Raw genomic sequence first — 20,268 nt, forward strand, 5'->3', positions numbered from 1 at the left:
CCAGATCTACAGTATCAAGAAGACTCAACGAGAATGGAATATTTGGTCATGTAGCAGTTAAAAAACCTTTACTTTGATCTCAAAATATTGTCAAGAGACTGAAATTTGCTAAAAAGTACAAAAACTGGACTTGATGATTGGAAAAGGGTATTATGGACAGATGAGTCCAAGTTTGAAATATATGGTTCAAAGCTAGGTTGTACATCTGGTGGAAGAAAGGTGAAAGATACCTCGATGCATAGCACCTACGATGAAGCATGGGAGAGGCAGTGTGGTGGTTTGGGGGTGTTTTTCTGCTGAGTCAACAGGAGATATTTGCAAAATAGATGGAATAATTGGCCAGCTCAAGTACCATCATTACTTATCCCTCCTGATATACCCAGTGGTTTGGGTATTATTGATAAAGGATTCTACTACCAAGAAGATAATGACCACAAACACTCATCCAACATATGCAGAAATTACTTACCTAAGAAAGAAGCTGCTGGAGTCATTCAAATGATGCAGTGGCCCCAGCAGAGCCCCGATCTCAACCCAATTGAGTGAATCTGGGATTTGGTAGATTAAAAACTTGACAAAATAAAAGTTACTTTCAAAGAAACTTTATGGGAGTGTATTAAGAGACATTTGGATTAAAATCCCAAAGGAAACTTTGATTAAGTATGTTGCAACAATGTCTGATAGGCTGTCTGCAGTTATCAAAGCAAAATGAGGATGCACAAAATATTAACTATTTGTTGAACTCAAGCACTTCCACTGAGTTTCGGTTGTACTAAATATGAAGATTAATAAAATGTTGATGTTTCACTTGTGATTTACCTTCCATTGTTCTTTGAAAGTAGCCTGAAATCTAATTTTTGACTTTGTTTTAACACTCTTGCACACTACTGTACATATTGTAGATAGTGAATTGATAAACAGCTATCAAGTCTAAATCATAAACAGATAGTAGCTTAAATATATAATTTTTTTCACTGTGTCTAGATTGTGTCTGCTCTCCAGTATTGTCATCAAAAGAAAATAATCCATAGAGATTTAAAAGTAAGTCTAGACAACTTTTCTGTAAAATTTGATGGCATGTATTTTGATTCTTACAAGTTTATAAGACAAATACTTCCTTTCAAACAAATTCCTTCTATATATTCTACATTATTTTGAATCTAAGTCAACACTAATGTTCTTTTTGTATCATTTGGTTTATTTCTTTATCAAAGAAGGGTGAAATTCAATTAGAAAGGTGCAAATAGCCCATTGTGTATCAGAGAAGCAGATGGCCCTAAAACAAACAGTTGGAAAGACCAATAGGGAAAATAATGTCATAAAATGCCTTCCATTTACTCAGTTTCTTACAAGTGTTTCAAATTTCTACTAACTTTAATCCTAAAGTACTTGTAACAGAGGAAAGGAAGATACAGATTTTTTTATGTAAATTGAGGTTATTGAAGTTAATCAATGTTATTTTTTAAGTACAGATAGGAAACATATTCAAGGCTTTTCTGTGGCTGATCTCGGCTGAAGAAATAGTAAAAATAATTGAGTGCTAAAGAAAATCCTTGAAAAGATGCAAGATGTTTGTTTGTATGAAAAATACAATTCTGCCAAATTACACTTATTTCTTAAAAGAACAGAAGATCCATCATTTATTGTCTACAGGGATTTCTTATGTGACAATAATCAATTAACTTAAAACTAATTATGACGCTTGTGTAAAATAAGTAGAACATGAGTATAGTTCTAGAGGGTTATATGTCATCAAGTGATGTGCAGATGATTTATGACTTTGTAGCTGTAAAATTTAGGTATTTTGACTTTGAATAATTAGTTTGCTGGAATGTGAATCTAAGGGCACATGGCTCATATCTCTTTGCTTCACTCTGTGGCTATGGTTGAATTATAAAAATGATAATTATATCTCAATATTTGATTAGAGTAACCCAAGAATTAATGGTGATATCCATTGTGTAGCTTTACACAAATAACTGAAACAAATCAAACCTTTATAAATATGTATGTAAGTGTTAGGCATCTAAAGTAACAAAGAATATGATTCAGCTTTATTTCACACAGAAACAGTGTATTTAACTGGTCAGGAGAAGATATAGTGTGTTACTGAAATCTTCTTTTTTTATGTTCCAAATTCTATGTGATAAAAATATATCATTATAAGGTTCTATACTGGTGGCTAATTTGCTCATTTTTGTCTTGATTTCTGAGAACTAGCCAGCATTATTTAAAAACTAATAAGATTTTTTGAATGTTTATTTATTTTGCTGTTATTTCCAATATTCTCACAGATATGATGTGAGTTATTGACTGTTCATTTTAGCTTTATCCATTTTTGTGAGAACATTCCACACAAATCTGAATTGAATTTCTAAGAAAATGTGTACATACTAAGTCAGTACCAAAGTCCAAAAAACAGTTATAGACATAAACTGTTCTAGAAAGGTGTGTGAAAGTACACAATTCAACTAAGGGAGAACCCTTCTCTTCCACCTAAAGAAAAGATGCATAAACTTAAACTATTATATACAAGAATTGTCGAAGCCAACTAAAAGAAAAACCTTAAAAGATTAGGTATGAACTATCAAGCAATAATATAGTAAAATAATGCGACTTCTAGACTAATAGACTGTGCAATAGTTGAGAGGTTGAGAAGAAGCATCATCTCTGTATGAAAATCTTGGTAAGCAAATTTTTGTATAATGTTTTTTTAATTGCTAAGTTATAATTGGTCTGTAAGTCGCACTTTTTAAGTGAAATAAAGTTGGTTCGTTTTTTTTTCTAAAGAAATTTATAAACAGGTCATGTTAAAGTATTTTAATTTTTACTGACATCTTCTGAAACAGGCTGAGAATCTACTTTTAGATAGTGAGATGAACATCAAAATTGCAGATTTTGGATTTAGCAACGAGTTTGCACCTGGTCATAAGTTGGACACTTTTTGTGGTAGTCCACCCTATGCTGCTCCTGAGCTTTTTCAAGGTAAGACACTTGGAATAATATATTAAACAACTTGTATAAATCAATATTATGAGAATTAAACAAAAATAAAACACGTTAAAGTACGTTTCTTCACCGTAAAGTTAAAACATACCTTCGTATATTTGTTTTACCTATGAACTTGGCATTTGTGTAAGAATATCTGTAAACATTTCCAAGTAAATTAAAGTGCTTTATTTGATTTAAAAATATAATATAAGCTTTTATGGTTTTGTTTGTGTATTATATATTTTGAAGTGTTGATAATTATTAAAGTACATTTTGATTATTCTTAAAAACAGAATAAAATATATTTACAATTAACAGTAAACAAAACTAACACAATTTGTCAAACTTACAAAAAAAAATAAAACATTAGATTACATTATTTTCAATCTTTTATGAATTTTAGTTCTTTAATTTTCTTTCCAACAAGGTACCTTACTTCTGCTCATATACATAGCTATTTTCATTCAGTGCTGCTTTCTATTTGCAACATTTTTTTCACATGCCATAAGCCTTTCACTCCCACGTACCCCTCATTTCACATGGTTTAACTGTTTCATGCATGCAAATTGTCATGCAACAAACTTCCACCAATAGACGAGCCCCACACATGAATGACTCCCTCCATGCTATCCTACCTACCTAACTGTCACTTCTCGTTTGGCAGTGCTTGTGTTTGGATGTTTTACTTAGTGTTCTCTTTGAATTTTCATATTGTTTATTTTCCAGTTTTCTACTTACTTTAAATAGTTTTTATTTGTACCTCATTTCATCATGCTATCATTTAATTTTCTATCCAGTTATGGAATGTTATTTTTCGGTGCTTTTCTTTCCTTACCAACATAGTTGTGCTTGGTTTTCATTTGCATTATGAATTCTGAAGTGCAAGTTACCACATCAGAGGTTGTACCTTCTACCAGCATGTTTATTTAGGCTTCAGGTGGGGGGAACTCGACTTTGGAATTATCGACAACAATTCATTCAGAGATTGATTGTTATTTGAACCAACCTTCTTCTCCTGATGTTGTCCAACTTCCTCCTGAACAAGCCAAACCTGTTCAGGCTGACAAAGCATCTGACAGCCTTTTTCCTCCACCTGAATTTGGTCAGCTACGTAGATAAAGGCAAATATGAGTTTTACAGCCTAATTATTAATAAAAAAACATCACCTTATAATCAGGCCAATCAATACAGAAAATTAAATCCTTCACTAATTTTGCTAAAAACACAATGGGCAAAACATAGTGTGATTAGAAATTATCAGTTTTATTGTGATATCACTCTTTTTGTTTTTTTTGTTGCGTTCTGTTCTGTTTGTCTCATAAGACCAATTAGAAGATTTGCATTGTACAGAACTTAAGCATCTTTCTGTATGAGAAATTACGAGCTGTCACAATGACTAGTTTGTACAAAAGAAAATAAGAACAGGTGCTTACATTTTAACCATCAGAGTGTTTTGTGGAATTTTCCATGTAACAAAATTTATTTTAAATGTGTTCATATACAAAAAGTTAAATTTTCATTTCAGTGGGTATTTTATTAAGAGCTCGCTGACATTTGAAAATGTTTTCACACAAATACATAGTATCTTTGTAGGAATACATTTTTATCAAGGTTCATTATTCATCACCATGACATGCTAAGAGAGAAAAAAAAGAAACAACTTATGTACATTTGGGACTGGGTGGTGCCTGTTTTCTTGACATTTATTAAGATAACCCTACTAAAAGTATAATTCATATAATTTTATTTCTTCCTTCTCTTTATTATTATTATTCATCCATGTACAAGTAAAGTTAAAACTGCTAACACCAGCTTTACCTTTATGTTTTAGGTAAGAAGTATGATGGTCCAGAAGTGGATGTGTGGAGCTTAGGAGTTATTCTATACACTTTAGTTAGTGGATCTTTACCTTTTGATGGAGCTAATCTTAAGGTGAGTGTTGAGCTGTATTAACTTATGTGCCTTTATACTATGTTTTTTACTAGTTTTACATGAAGAATTTTTACTAACAAAATATTTGACATTCTAATTTTGTTCAATAATCATTTACTCTTTAAATCTAAATCCATTCATGACAAACTTGAAATAACAGAGGAAGAATTGGGTTTGGGTTATTCCAGGCAGTATAAATACCTTGAGTTAACCACCTTTTTTCTACTCCTTATAAAAGGTTTTAAATAAGATATGAATAATTATGATAATCAAAGCTGTATAACTACCTGGACAGACTACCTTGCATCTACTCATTATAAGAGTGAAATATTAGATGGAGAACTGTGATACACTAGGTAGTGTAAATACCTGGAAAAACCACCTTGCCTCTGTTCCTTATAAGGGTTTGAAATAAGAGATTGGGAGTCAGGGTATAAATACCCAGGCAATCCACCTTCCTTCTACTACACATAGGGGTTTGAAATAAGAGATGGAGAATCAGGGTATAAATACCCAGGCAGTCCACCTTGCTTCTACTACACATAGGGGTTGGAAATAAGAGATGGAGAATCAGGGTATAAATACCCAGGCAATCCACCTTGCTTCTACTACACATAGGGGTTTGAAATAAGAGATGGTGAGTTGGGGTAATCTAGGCAGTATAAGTGCTGGGAGTAAGCCAGCTTGATTCTACTTCTTATAAAGATATGAAATAAGAGATGGCAAATCAGGATAGTTTAGTCAGTGCAAATAAATGGAGCAAACCATCCTGCTTCTACTCCTTATAAATATTTTACCTTTTATTTTAATGAGTATCCCATCTTGTTTTAGTAAGAAACATTATATTTTAGGATTTAATGCTTAATTTGTGTGCTGTGCTTAGTGTAAAGTTGGTATAGAGAATGTGATACCAAAGCAGTATTGTGTTAATATAATGAATGTGTTATTAAAACAATGTTGTGTTAACCCACTTGCTTTGGGCTTGGTGAATTACACTGACCTTGTGAACCCAAAGTGATCATCTTCACACTATAATTTTTAATATGTTTTATGTATCTTCACAAAATTTAGCCAGCTTTCAGTAAAAATTAGAAGTCTTTTGCACACAAAAAAAATCAAATTTTTAATTAAGTATTTTTACTAAAAACTTGTCTGCTCCAAATGCAAAGTGACTTTCATGTTAAGATTAAAAATACTTTTCTTTACCTGAAAATGTTTGAGTGTCTTTTACATGATCTCTTAAACCTCCTAAATAAATATCAAACATTTTTTTGCAGTAAAATTTATACTTTATCTGTTTATATTTTTCTCTATTCTAACTCTGTACGCATTCGGTCAGTTTGAACTGACCTTGTAACCACCATAAAAAGCATAAAGTAAATCTAAATTACCCTTTTATTCTTTCTAGAATGACTGTTTCTCATAAATAGCTTAAATCTTGTAACAGTGTACATCTTTTCGTACATAAATTTTATTGTTTTATTGCCTTTGGGATCATGTATATCTAATAATCCCACCATACAAGTTGTAAATTACTTAGTGAACACATAACTTAAGTTACCATATTGAATTATATAATGCATCAGCTGCTTGTGAACATACTTCGTAAAGAGTTATGATTTTTTTCATTATCTTACCTTATCTAACTTAATAACTTTCCAATTTTGACATTTTAGTTACTTTTCCAATAATAAATATAGAATATACATGAAAAACAAGAAATATGGTACTTTCTTGTGTCTTCTTGTTTGTTTATTTCTGCCAACTGTCAATGAAAGTTAAGTCTACTTTTTTATACTAATGATATTAGTACACTAATTAGTTTTTATTTAATTAAATAATGCACCTAAGAATACAGAATAATAACACGAACAAAGCAAACAATGTCTTATAATTCTCATAATCAGTCTGGGTTTCTAATCATGCAGTAAAAGCCTTAAAAATCTAGCTAAGCTTGTCAATTTGAATACTGTGAGAGAAATTTTCAAACTGGAAATGAAATATACAATAGTCTGTACAGAAAACAAAGTAATATAATACATCATTTAAAAACTTTAAATTTCTATTGTTTATAAGTAATGTAGTATAAAGTGTTGGAGAGAGCTATTGCCAGTTTGTGAAAGAGAGAATATGATGGGTGGGTGTGGCAGGTAGGTCTGATTTCTAGTTTATGGCTCCATAAACAAATAAAATTGAAGGCTATAAAAATTGGTATAAGCTATCTGAAAATACGAAAGTATCTTCTGACATATTGATTACACGTTGTTGGCTATAATGAAGAAGTAAAAAGTGTAGTATGTACTGTAAGGCAAGAATGTGTAGAAAGATAAATATGAGGTATCATTGTGTTCAAGAACTTATTGTTTATGTATCTGTTCAACTCAATAACTTGACAGCTTTTCTTTAATTAATATTATAATATGTTGTTTTCTGGTTTCATTCTTACTCACCATAAGATCAAAGACTGAATTGCATGAAACTTGTACATGATTTGTTGCCCTCAATAGGAACTCAGAGAAAGAGTTCTTCGTGGGAAGTACAGGATACCTTTTTACATGTCAACTGACTGTGAAAATCTTTTGAAGAAATTTCTAGTTTTGAATCCAGCTAAGCGAGCAACATTAGAAGTAAGTCTCTCTGTTAATTAAACCTTTTTAAGTATACTGCCAACCATTTTGTAGAATTATTTCCTATCATCGTATATACATAACAAAGTAGTAGGTTCAGATTTAAGAGTGTCATATTTCTAAAACACTAAATTAATTATACTTATATTCAGTTAAATAAATTAATTCATTAATGAATACTTGTAATCTTAAAGTACTGTTTATACTAAAAATAATGTTAAGAATGTTTGTTTAAATTACTGTTTATACTAAAAATAATGTGTATAAAAATAATGTTAAGAATATTTAAATTACTATTTATACTAAAAATAATGTGTATAAAAGTAATGTTAAGAATATTTAAAGTATTGTTTATACTAAAAATAATGTGTATAAAAATAATGTTAAGAATATTTATATTAAACTCACACATATATGCGTTATTATAAAAAGTAATGTGGATTTAATAACTTGTGAAATATGAAGGAACAAATTCTTATAAACATTAAATAACAATTCATTTTAAAGAAGTATATTGTAAGAAGTTGAGAAAGAAATGTCTTATGTAATTAAAAGATTAAGATAATACTTTATTAAGTAAAGCAATTTTACTGTTTAGACCATAATGAAAGACAAATGGATGAACATAGGCTTTGATAATGATGAACTCAAGCCTTACACGGAACCAGTATTCCATATGAAAGATGGCAGAAAAATAGGTGAGTGTATAACTCAAGAAATATGCTAGGTAATTTGATTCAATTTTCAGTTTTAAAAGTAAATTAATTAACATGTTATTGTATCTTACATATTATTTTAAGTGGTAAGTCTGCTTTACAGACTGACTTGAATTTGTCATTGAATCCAAGTAACTAAAACCTTGAAAATATATTAGTATTAAATATAAGTATTTCAAAACGTTTCTTAGTATTAGGTAATTAACCCATTGACTGCTGATTTGTCATATAGGGTACGGTCTGCCCCCGGCAGTTGAATGTGAATGTGCCATATACGGTGTACAGCTTGCAAAAATTCCACCTGCATTTAGAGCAGCTGCAGTCAATGGGTTAATAATGTAAATATGAAATAGTGTTATTACAAAAGTTGCTTTTGAGGTTTGATGAAAGTGTCTAGAAAAATGTGAAAATAAAACTATTCGGGTTGCATATAAAATTTTAATTGTAATGCTGTATGTATTTAGCTGAAAAGCTAAGCAATTAGAGTATAAATGTTCTAAAAACATTTTGAAAATGTTTTTCCAAATACTAAGTAATGAATCTGTCTTACATAGTATAATTGTCTAAAACCCTAACCTTATAAAAATGAAATGATTTTATTTTGCAAAAATTATAAATATTTTTGAGTTGCGTGTTTCAAAATCCAAACAGAATATATTTTTAATTTTGTTCATATGAATATTTGAATAGATAAGTTAAGTGCAATTCAAGAGATTTGTAGTTGAAAGCTACAAGTTATTATAAAATCAAACAGGGCTAAGAATACCTTTTTTGATTAACTCTATCATTTAGAAATTTTTAAGTAACAACTGAAAACACTTCACCACTTTACTGTCACTTGTTTAATGTAAATGTTGCTTATTGTGACAGAAGAAGTTTAACATAAATGTACGTGGTTCTAAAGTTTTGATATTTGATGGAAAAATGAACTAAATATATTATATTTTGATCTGTAGCAGTGTTCCATTATGAATTGCAGTTAGCAGAGTATCTTATAACTTGTGGTTTTAGCCTGTAGTAATTTATTGTGTTTGCACTAACTACAGTATAATGAAACATTATATAAATGTCATGCTTTTGTCATCTTCAAGTTACCAACTTGAGATTCAACTGCTTTACAAAGCTTTTTTTTTTCTTTTTTAAAAAATATCAAACATATATCACAATTTAGAAACTTTTTTTTTCCAACTCTCAAGAAAGGAAATATTCAGGTTGGTTCATATATCATACTGAGAAATATTGAAATAGGAACTGATGTTTTATACTATATCAAATACTTATCAAGTAATTTGGAAAGATCTTACATACATTTAGTACAATAGTAAAGTGTAGCTATTTGCATGCAAGATGGGTATCTTTAAATGAATAAATAGTAATATTTTCTTAGAAGATATTGTTTTATTTTTGTGATATTTTCAAATCTTCCATTACCATTTCTAAATAAATAAATGGCTTTTTAGGTTAATATTTTTTAACTTCAAAACATTTCTGTTACCAATCATCTTTCAAATAATGTTTCAAATTTTATTAAAATTGAATTCATGTTGGATAAAAAAACGTTCAGTGAAATGAAGGTTGAGGGCAGACTTCCAAAATGTTTAAATCTAACACACCCTGATAAAAAATGTTCTTTTAGTGCCTTAAATTCTCAAGTTCATTTTTGGGTATTCTTATTATTTACAGAAATGTTACAGTCCTTGGGATACACAAAAGAGGAAGTTGAAGAATCTCTAAGAAATAAAAAATATGATGATATTATGGCTAATTATCTTTTACTTGGAAAGAAACCAACAGAGGTACTAAGCTTTTCTTGTACTTTTGTCACTTTAGGGTTTTCCTCTGTGTCACATAAACTACTTCCTATATGTAAGTATGGAAGTTAGTAATGACTTATTACAGTGAGATATACAATTCATAATTAAATTTACATCTCATAGTAAGTGCCAAACAACCAGAAAATAATTTAAGAATACATTTAATGAGTGTAATCAGTTGTATTTATGATCTAAGATTATTCTAAGGGGAAAGAATCATGTTAAGAACAGAATATGTTATTTAACATATGATTTTTAACCTGGTCTGAAGCATGGTTCTCAGATGACATCATTGCAAAACTTTTGTATGATGGAAACATGCTGAATACTTCAGGATGAACTTGTATTATTAGCAACAGCAAAATATTGGAAGAGTGTATAGTTTGTAAGTATTCTACAAAGATATGTTGTGCCTATCTATATACCTATCTGTAGCTGTTTTCCCTCTAGTCTGTTACTTCTAAATTAGGGACTTCTAGCACAGATTAGTCTTCGGGTAGCTTTGTGTGAAATTCAACAAACACATCCATGTACACATCTAACAAAGGAATAAACAAGTTTTAAGTAAAATAGCATAGTTGTAACATGAAACAGTTTCAAACATGTTCAGACATTTAACATTACGTCTTTCATTTAATACCTGTATTAATGTGTATTACTTTTAGTGGGTATTTAAAATTTCAAACAACATTATCATTTGTTTTGTGTTTATAAAATATTGCAACCCATTTACACTTTTTCTAGTTAATTCACTTAGTGTTTGATTATTACCCTGTTACCAGCTGGTAGCATGGGTAGAATATTTATTTTTATGAAATTCATTCTTGAAACATTACAAGGAAACATTTATTGCCAGTTCATTGTCACTTTACAGTTTAGATGATCCCTGCAAAAATCTTCTGTTCCACCAAAACACAAAAATTGTTTTGTACATAAAAGGTTGGATCTAGGTATTCAAAAATTCCATTTTGTTATCTTCAAAGTGTGGAATTGTAAAGGCATATTCCATTTCTATATGAAAAAACATATCTATATGATTTCTTGCATAACTGGTCTATGCTATATTCTTGATTATATAGACAGATGAAGCCATTTAAACTTTGTAAAGTTATTGATATCAAACAAAACTCGTACAATATCCAAAAAGATGGAAAGGAAAAATGTACATGTCCTTAGGTCATTGTTGAAGTACATCCCAATATCTCTCACAAAATATCATTAGTAAACAGCAGCATGCTAAGCTGAAACTGATGCTAATTAGAGTTAAGAAGTAGAAGAAATTTATGATTAAGTTATCTTCACTAGATGTTTTGAAATTTACTGAAAATATTTTATTTCCACCATATTTTTTTTTTAAATTTGAATGGGAAGTTGATTTCTACTTAACCAAATCAGAAGGAATGTTAACTATAATTCTGAATTTACTATGTTGCAAGTTTTTATGAAAATGGACAAGTTTGTTGTACATGATAAGGCAGATATATAAAGCATTTGTACTTAAGATATGTCTGTGAGTTGACAATGTCAGCCAGACATTGAAAAGTTGAAGTGCAAAGTGATGTTCATGTGAATACTAAAAATATTTTTGTCTATCATGCAGTTTGCATTTTCATAACGTTTATAACCACCAATATGCATATCTACAGTTTTTATTTCAGTATATCTGTAGGGTAAAATGAATAGTTGATAACTGACATCAAATACATAATAGCATGTTGAATGGACACTTTGTAAAAGGTCATGAACATAGGGATAGGCTAAATGTTTTATCATACAGTGTTTTAAAGAAAAGAAGTAATTTCAATTTGTATTGAACTCTATATTATAGTGACAGTTTTGTTTTTATACTTCAACCATATCTGATAAACCATAAATATTTCCAGGAAAGTGATAGAAAAAAGAACGTGTTTGATTGAAGTTGTTTGGTAAACAAATATTGTGCATAGAAAATTTAAGTACTGTCAGTGAAAAAGTGTTTTAAACAATATTCGCTTGTTTTTGTAAAAAAAAATTCAAGAAAACAGAATTTGGTAAATATAATTTAACATTTGCACTGCTGTTGTGTATTCTTACACATGCATTCTACAAATCAAAGAAAACTTTTCTCGTGTATATATATATAATCATATAAAAGTGCAATAGACCACTCTGTAGGTTTTTACATTTGTAACACCGAAGTTTTATTAATGTGTTCTTTAGTAATAATTAATGTTGGGCTAAAATAATTTATCAGTTTTATGTACCAGATTTGAAAGTACAAGAGCTTGGTCATTGAAATGATTGATTTTTTTGTTTTGTTATTAACTGATGTATATTATTAGTAACAATATGAGTAACAACTTATTCTGAACAACATTTTAAAGTAATTTATGAGAATTTAATTTATTTTTCAAGAATGGTAATAGTTTAGCCTCTGAAACCTTGTATATCATACTGCAAAAAGTGTTCTTGTTTTTATGAGATAAAAATGTATGGCTCACATAGTGAGATGTTGTTTTCTGTGTGTTTAATCTAGTTAATTTGTTGCCGTGATGGCTTTTTACTGTGTGATTTTCATTATTTTTCTTATACCTTTCTAAAATGCTTCAGTGGCTAAAATCATTGTCAAATATTAAACTCAGTAAGTAGATACCATGGACTACAATAAAAATCTATGTAGCTACAATGCTACAGTGTTTTTTCTATAAATGATTTATTTACTTAATGTACTTTAATAAATATTGTGTGAATGAGCAACAGTTAACTTTTATTTCATTCTCAAATTACAAGATTAATGGTGCTCAAAATTAGCAAAAAATATTATTGTTGAATACTAAGCAATAAACACTAAAGTTCCATTGTTGATTAACTCTCAACATGGGCTCAGTCAACTTGACCAATCATGTGACCTCTTTGTACTCATTCATAGATCTTATAGATTTGATACTATTAACTTTTAATATTGTGTGTGTATCTTCATGAAATCTGGCAGTCTTTCAGTAAACATTGTAAGTCTTTCACATACAAAGAAATTACATTTTTAGTGAGGTATTTTTAATATACTAAAATAGATTTGTCCTTGAGTATATTGAGTACTTGTTTTGAATAATTTGTGTGCAAAGTAATTTTCATGTTAAGATTAAAAATACTTTTCTTCATCTCAAAAATCTCAAATTTTATTTGTGTAATCTCTAAAACCTCCTAAATACATTTCAAATGTTTATTTTCAATAAAACATTTTATCTGTAATTTTCTTTACCTTAACTCGAAACAAGGTTGGTCAATTTGACTGACCTCGTAAGCACCAAAAAAAATCTAAATTACTCTCTTTTTCTTTCTAGAATGACTTCAAATCTAGCGTGAAACTACATTCATTTATTTTAAGTAGCTTCAAACTTGTAATAGTATATATCTATTTATAATAACATTTTCTTGTTTTATTGCCTTTAGAACCTTGTTTAATTACTATTTGTGCCACTATAAGTTGTAAATCACTTGGGGAACATGCAGCTCATATTACACTATCAAATTACATTACCCATGACCTGCTCATATGCGTGCTTGCCTCGTGAAATGTTTTTATTATATTATTGTTTATTTTACCTAATCTAACATATTTTTACATTTTAGTTTCTTTTATAATAGTAAATAAAGAATAAACATGAAAAACAAGAAATATAGTACATACCCAATTTTCTTTTTGTTTTTGCTGCCATTGTCTATGACACTTAACCCCACTTTTTGTATACTAATGGTAGTAATGCACTAAATAATTTTTATTTAATTAAATAATGCACCAAAGAGCATAGATTAATAAAATGCAAAAAGTAGACAATTTCTCCGAACTCTTAAAATGTTTCTGACTGTGTGACAAGAGCCGTTACAAATTCATCCAAGCTGGTCATTAACTTTCCCATCAGAATTAACCATGTATTAGAAGTGAAATTGATGTCTATCTGTTCAGAACACAATACTATACAATATGTCATTTGGTAGATGAAAACTGCACTTTCTATTTGTTGTAGGTAACATATAATTAAATGTGAAAGAGAACTAAAGAGCGGGTGTGACCAGTGGGTGTGGCATGAGGGGTCTGGCATGTAATCAAACAATATTGAAGGCTATAAAAATTATGGTTTGTTTGAGCAATGACGATTTTATAGTGAGTAATTTACATTGGATTTCATACTTTTTGGAGGGGTGATGGATAAAATAGAGAAGAGAAGATACCTAGAGAAAATATGTCGTTCTAGGAGAAATTCAGGATTTTTTCATGTGTTGTTTTATAGAATTAAGAACTTAAAACTTATATACTAATTGGTATAACATAAACAAAAAGTAGTTTAATAAAATTTTGAATGTGATACACAAAAATCTTATGTCAGGCACAGTAAAGGATATCCGTGACAATAGGATTAATTGATAAGTGACTTGATACCAAAAAGTATTTTACAATTTATTTGCAGAAAGAGATATGTAACACTAGATCAAATTCTAGTACTTCACTTCGAGCCCTTCGACCAGTAATGGAAGGTACAATTAGCAGTCAGTCCCCTTCTCATATCAAAGTTCAAAGAAGCATTTCTGCAACATCAAAACCACGTCGCTTTAGCCACAGTGGGGAACCAGGTTAGATGATAGATAGTTTATATCAGATTTGAGATTTAGTTAGGTTTAAATATGATTTTTACTGATATACTTGTTTTAGATTAAGAAAACAGACTTAATAAGAAAGAAATGAAGATAGTAGACATAGTAACTTATAATAGAACTTTGGCTGGATATTTTATAAAGTAAATACAACAGCTGAAGCATTATAGTAAAAAAAAAAGGAAAAACAAGTAAATATGAAGCTTGTTATTTTAAATTTTATTGCTTGACTTTGCTAGCATTATATAGTAAATACAATTATGCCATGAAATGTTTTTTGTATAGTTTTTAAAGTGCATTTTATGTTTTATCAGGACATCATAATGTTCCTACGAGTGGATCATCTACATATAAGCAAAAGAATACACTAGAAACATCACCTCCATTGCTTACAAATGGTGTTTCTCCAACAGTTAGAGAGAGTGTTTCATCTCCTTCACGAACTGTGAAAACTGCTCCTGGTGCTGTTAGAGCTATGGATAAAAGCAACTCTAAGTCAGGTAATGATGATTGTATGTTATATTATTAAACTCTTCATGTCTGGTAATTACATTGTGTAGCACACACCATGTAGTACTTCACAAGCAATGTTTTGTCACTCAAAATGCTACATTCAATTTAATGAAGCTTGGTACGCAGTTTTTAACTTTTGTAGACTGCTGTTAAAAAATCATAGTTTTTGAATTACATTTCATATCTCTTCTTTGTTTACATAGAATTCTGTTTTGAGTAAAATTTAATCCTTACATCACCTAATGTCACCACAGAGAGAAAGTTGTTCTTGAATTTCTTCTCTCGTCAAATGATTAATATATTGTTTAATAAAACTTTTTTACTCCATCATTGATGCTTAGTTTTCGTAGATGATCCCATAAAAATCTGTTATAAAGGATCAATTGATATCAATGTCAAATAAATCTCTGATCATTTCACTTCATCACATAACTTTCATCCTTGTAATATCTGTAATTTGTAACCACACACACACTGTGTGAACAAAGTTTGTTTCTGTGCACTATATTTAATGACTGTCTTTACTGATTGACAGGAGTGATAAAAGTTTGCAGTTTTTTGTTTAGTTTTAGTATTTTTCATAAATTCAATTACATAAAAAATCTTTATTGAATATATTTCAACTTTTGTTTTCCTTAATGTGTGAAAGCATGATTACAAGTTTATTTTCTATAAATTTTTCTTATTCAGTGGTGAAATTTTTTCTTGTGCAAAATGCACTCATTGGACATAAACCAATTAATTTTTTTAATCTTAAGTTAAAGCTAAAAACTTGAAACTTAATAAAGAATTCCTGCAAAGAAAACATTAGAAAAGCTAAAGAGAATTAAAATCATTCTTTTTAAGTACAGTTGAACTTTCTTATAACTGGGAGGTAGTCAGAACAATTTCATTTGTAAAACAAATTTTTTACCATCTGAATCATTAAAGATAACAGTTATGTTTTGTCTGGCTAAAATGTTGATAAATTACTGGTTAACTACAGGAAATTAGCCCATTAAAGCAAAAATAGCTCCTCAACTTTTTAATAGTGCAAAACTGATTAAACATTACTTTGAATAGAAACGTTTATGAAAAACAAGGTGAGGTACTCATCCTTTAACCATGTTATGAACTTTAAAAAAATGGGGTGGATGTTATGATAAATAACACAAAAAATCCTAACTTTCACACAATGTATTCATAACATAACATATTATTACAGCATTCATTATTACCTCACCCAAAGTTGTGTACAAGTTTTAAAAACTTGCTGTGTATATACTTAAAACATGGTATACACTGTGCGATGGTCAGGGAGACTTTGTAAAGTGAGTTAGCAGCCAAAGTATTGGCGGTAGGGTACTTTCTGTTATCTGCTTTTAACACCCAGCTCTTGATGTTATTCCACACTGTTTCACAGTATTTATTAATTAATTGATGGTCATTGGCCACAAGTGTGTTATGGGATGAAGTTGTCAAGTCATGGGTCAAAGTAGGAAGTGGGTATAACTCAAGAAACGGCTCTTCTTATCAGTGATGTGGTGACTGTTGTAGTATAAACTCCATCCACGATTTTTTTCATTGCATTCCTTCATAGGAAATGCTAGCACACTTGCTAAGATACATAAGACATAAGTGATGTGGTGACTGTTGTAGTATAAACTCCATCCACGATTTTTTTCATTGCATTCCTTCATAGGAAATGCTAGTACACTTGCTAAGATACATAAGACGTTTGTGTGCCCTCTCCCCTCACTGTGTACGTTGTGTTATAGAAAGTTTAATAGCTTTTTATTTATTTTATTTTTTTTTGTTTGCTATAAGAATGTGATGTGCCATTTATGAATGTAGTTAATGTTAACTTATGTTAAAGATAATAAATGCCCCCATTAACATGCCCCTTGTTCCAAACTATCATCCCACTAAGTTTGGTTGAGATTGACCCAGTGACCTAGGAGTAATTAGATAATGGAAAAACAGACAGACACACAGGTTTTTATATCTGAAAAAACAACACTTTCTAATTAAATGCTCCTGTTATGAGTGTTTTGTTCTTTAGGTTAAACATAATTCAGTATTACCCCAAGATAATATATAAAATTTATCTTGTAAACATAGTTTTGTGAAACATATCCTAAGAATATATTTATATGCTGGGACTTACATTGTTAAAATCTGGGGTGTGATTCCCACAGTGGACACAGTAGATAGCTCAATGTGACTTTGCTCTTAGACAAACAAACAAATATATACTATTTTTGGGGGGGAATGTATCCTACCATTTGTTTCTATTACTGAAGATCAGTAGCCTGTAAGACAGCTATTTTTTCATAAAAACAGGTTATTTTACCAATATTGGAAATTATTGTAAAATATTGTGCATATTCTTAAGGTACATGACAATGTACTAAGTATAGTATATTTATAGTTTAGTGATTCTGTTAGGTTACATATTGCCCTTAACAACTAAAGTATTCATACTCATTGACAGGCATTAACAATTACATGCATGATGATCTTAGACTTTTGTGAATAATCCAAGTTCTGTTTGACTGACTTAAACATGTTTGAAAAGAAAACATTTTTTGATTTGTAGCCTCACTGAACATAGTACTGTTCTTCCCTCACACATCATCGTGTGATAGCCTATATACATGCATTGACCACTTAAGTTTATACTTCCCACACTTATGCACTGTAAAGTTTAACTTATAATTAAGATAATTAACATTAATTTAGCTTAATAGCAATGAAGAATTCAATTGAAGGTGATTTTATTGAACTTTTAAAGCTGTCATTTTCACATGTAATTCTACTAAATTTCATCCTAATTTCAAGATTCGATGTGTGTGTGTGTGTGTGTGTGTGTGCTGAATGCTGATTATTATATAAAACTTTACTGTGATAAATGTATTTGAAATTTACCATAAATATGGCTTTCAAAAAGTATAAAATGTAGAATGTTTTTAGGACTGAAGTGTATGCTGTTAAGTTTAATTAGTACTAGTTTTTCCATTGCAGTCTATAATAGTAATTTGATTTTGTGGATCATAATAGCCATAAGATAAGTCAAATGTTATTGAAGTGTAGTCAATCGAAGTATTTTCTAAGTTAGTAAGAAAATGATTTTGAATCTTTCATTGATTAAAGTTTAATGTAAGCAGAATTGAAGTGTGTTTAGATATGTACAGTTGTGTATTAATACCATCTAAATATGTAACATTTAAAAGGATCTGATACATCAGTAACATTAAGCCCATCAAGAGAATGTGGATCTGTCAGAAAGACAGGAATGAGTGGAATTTCTGCAAATGTATCTGGCTTTGGAAAGACAATCAGCAGCATTCCACGAAGGAACACTTGTAATTATGACAGTAAAGGTGTACCAAATGAAAGAAGCCGAGTTGAAGCATCCGGAAGGTAAGATGTGAGAAAACAGAAGAGTGTTTACTCAAACATAATCTAATATTTTAAACTTCAGTGCTCAAATAAATTGGCACATTGGTGGAAATTACCCCAGTAAATTTGAACCTTGCACTTCTAGACTAGTAAAAGAGGGAAGGATTTTGTATTACTACAATTCTGAGACATCACTGGGATATAATGCTATATTTTCATGACAACACTTTGATCTGGTACTTACTTGTTGAGCTATCTGTTTGTGACTGTCTGGAAGAATGATGTATGACACCATGAACAACTCATTTAAGGTAATTCTGGCTGATGGAAGATAAACAAAAACTCAAGTTTAATGCTCAAACCTTCTTGTATTTAATTGTATGTTTTTTAAAATAATTCCATTTCACTTTGTTTAAATGAAAACTATTTTTCTATGATATTTTTATAAGATATATTTTAAATTTTTCAATTTAAATCTTAGCTAGAGGACATGTCATGTTAGTCTTAGTAAGATTGCAGTGAAGCATAAGGAAGATGGAAATTTGTTTTCTAGCTGGTAGACTGAATCAGTCGTTATGCTTACATTTTTGGATCAGTGTTAGCTATCATGCATATTGAGTTACTTTATACAAGTAAATTGATTTTTATATTAGTGCAATGCAGATAGCGTGACCGTAAACACAGGCCTACAACAAATTACAAAGTGTACAAGTCTTTAAAGAAACGTTAAGAAGGAAATAAACTAACTTGTTATTTTATTATGGACTAAATGTTGAATTATTTTCATAAGATGAAGGATTTAAAACAACCCATCAATGAAAGAACAATGTTATAACAATACAAACATTTTTTAATTTCTAAAGCTTTATGTTATTATACTTGGGATTTTACCCTAGATATGGGGTAGGTGGTAAAGTTTGTGTCTCTAGGAACAATCTAAATTTTGAGCCCTGAACCAAAAATTGATAAAACAACATTCTATCTGGATTGAGGTGTCTGTCTACTCGTAGGCTATGTATACACACAGATTTTAACTTATGAAGCTTTATATTGTCACTAGAGTACAGCCCATCAAAAATGACAGGGCAAGTACTACCACCCCCACCACATAGTATACCCTAACCTCACATTTCATAACTAACTGAAATAAGTTTTTCAAAATCAAGCTTGACCAGCAGATAGGCAGAAAAGTGCAGTCAACATCAGTAAATTCCTTTGTGAGCCAATCAAAATTAAGATACTTCAAAAAATGAATTCTGGCATATTTATGTTAAAAATCAGTTAGATTAACAACTTCTAATATATAGAAAAGCCAGTGCATTTTGGTAGCACCACATTCCAACAATGGCTTTTATGTCATATTGCTAAATGACAAAAGTATACCCTAAAATTGTTGTTAGTCTATGTATTGAAAGTATAAAATGAAATGTATAGACAGCAAAACTGGAAAAATATTTGTTAATTTCTTAATTTAGAGTCTCCATTTATTAAAGAGTTTTGTTTTTTATGAAAAACGTTACTGATATAACAGAAAAGAGCTTAATTCAGAAACAATTTAAGTTTAAAATGGAATCGATGTTTTTACTTTCATGATAAATTTTATGCACTTGACTCTAGGCTAGGTGATCTCACACTACTTATTTACTTTAACCTTATTTTACCAAC

General features: G+C 29.9%; 1 protein-coding gene across 2 annotated transcripts in view; it reads left to right on the forward strand.

The window, feature by feature from the left end:
- The window catches only part of LOC106469606 (serine/threonine-protein kinase MARK1-like), an 83,838-nt gene that overhangs the window by 58,621 nt on the left and 4,949 nt on the right, over window positions 1-20,268 (forward strand). Inside the window, exons 8-17 of one of the 2 annotated variants that reach the window (XM_022398183.1) lie at window positions 985-1,041; window positions 2,850-2,985; window positions 4,823-4,923; window positions 7,431-7,550; window positions 8,149-8,248; window positions 9,463-9,477; window positions 9,950-10,062; window positions 14,526-14,688; window positions 15,024-15,209; window positions 18,435-18,624. In XM_022398183.1, coding sequence (XP_022253891.1) covers window positions 985-1,041; window positions 2,850-2,985; window positions 4,823-4,923; window positions 7,431-7,550; window positions 8,149-8,248; window positions 9,463-9,477; window positions 9,950-10,062; window positions 14,526-14,688; window positions 15,024-15,209; window positions 18,435-18,624 — 1,181 coding nt within the window. The remainder of the gene's footprint in view (window positions 1-984; window positions 1,042-2,849; window positions 2,986-4,822; window positions 4,924-7,430; window positions 7,551-8,148; window positions 8,249-9,462; window positions 9,478-9,949; window positions 10,063-14,525; window positions 14,689-15,023; window positions 15,210-18,434; window positions 18,625-20,268) is intronic. The other variant, XM_013930109.2, reaches the window with a different exon arrangement.

Source organism: Limulus polyphemus, unplaced genomic scaffold (genome assembly GCF_000517525.1).
Source record: "Limulus polyphemus unplaced genomic scaffold, Limulus_polyphemus-2.1.2 Scaffold3568, whole genome shotgun sequence".
In the NCBI taxonomy this organism is placed as follows: domain Eukaryota; kingdom Metazoa; phylum Arthropoda; class Merostomata; order Xiphosura; family Limulidae; genus Limulus; species Limulus polyphemus.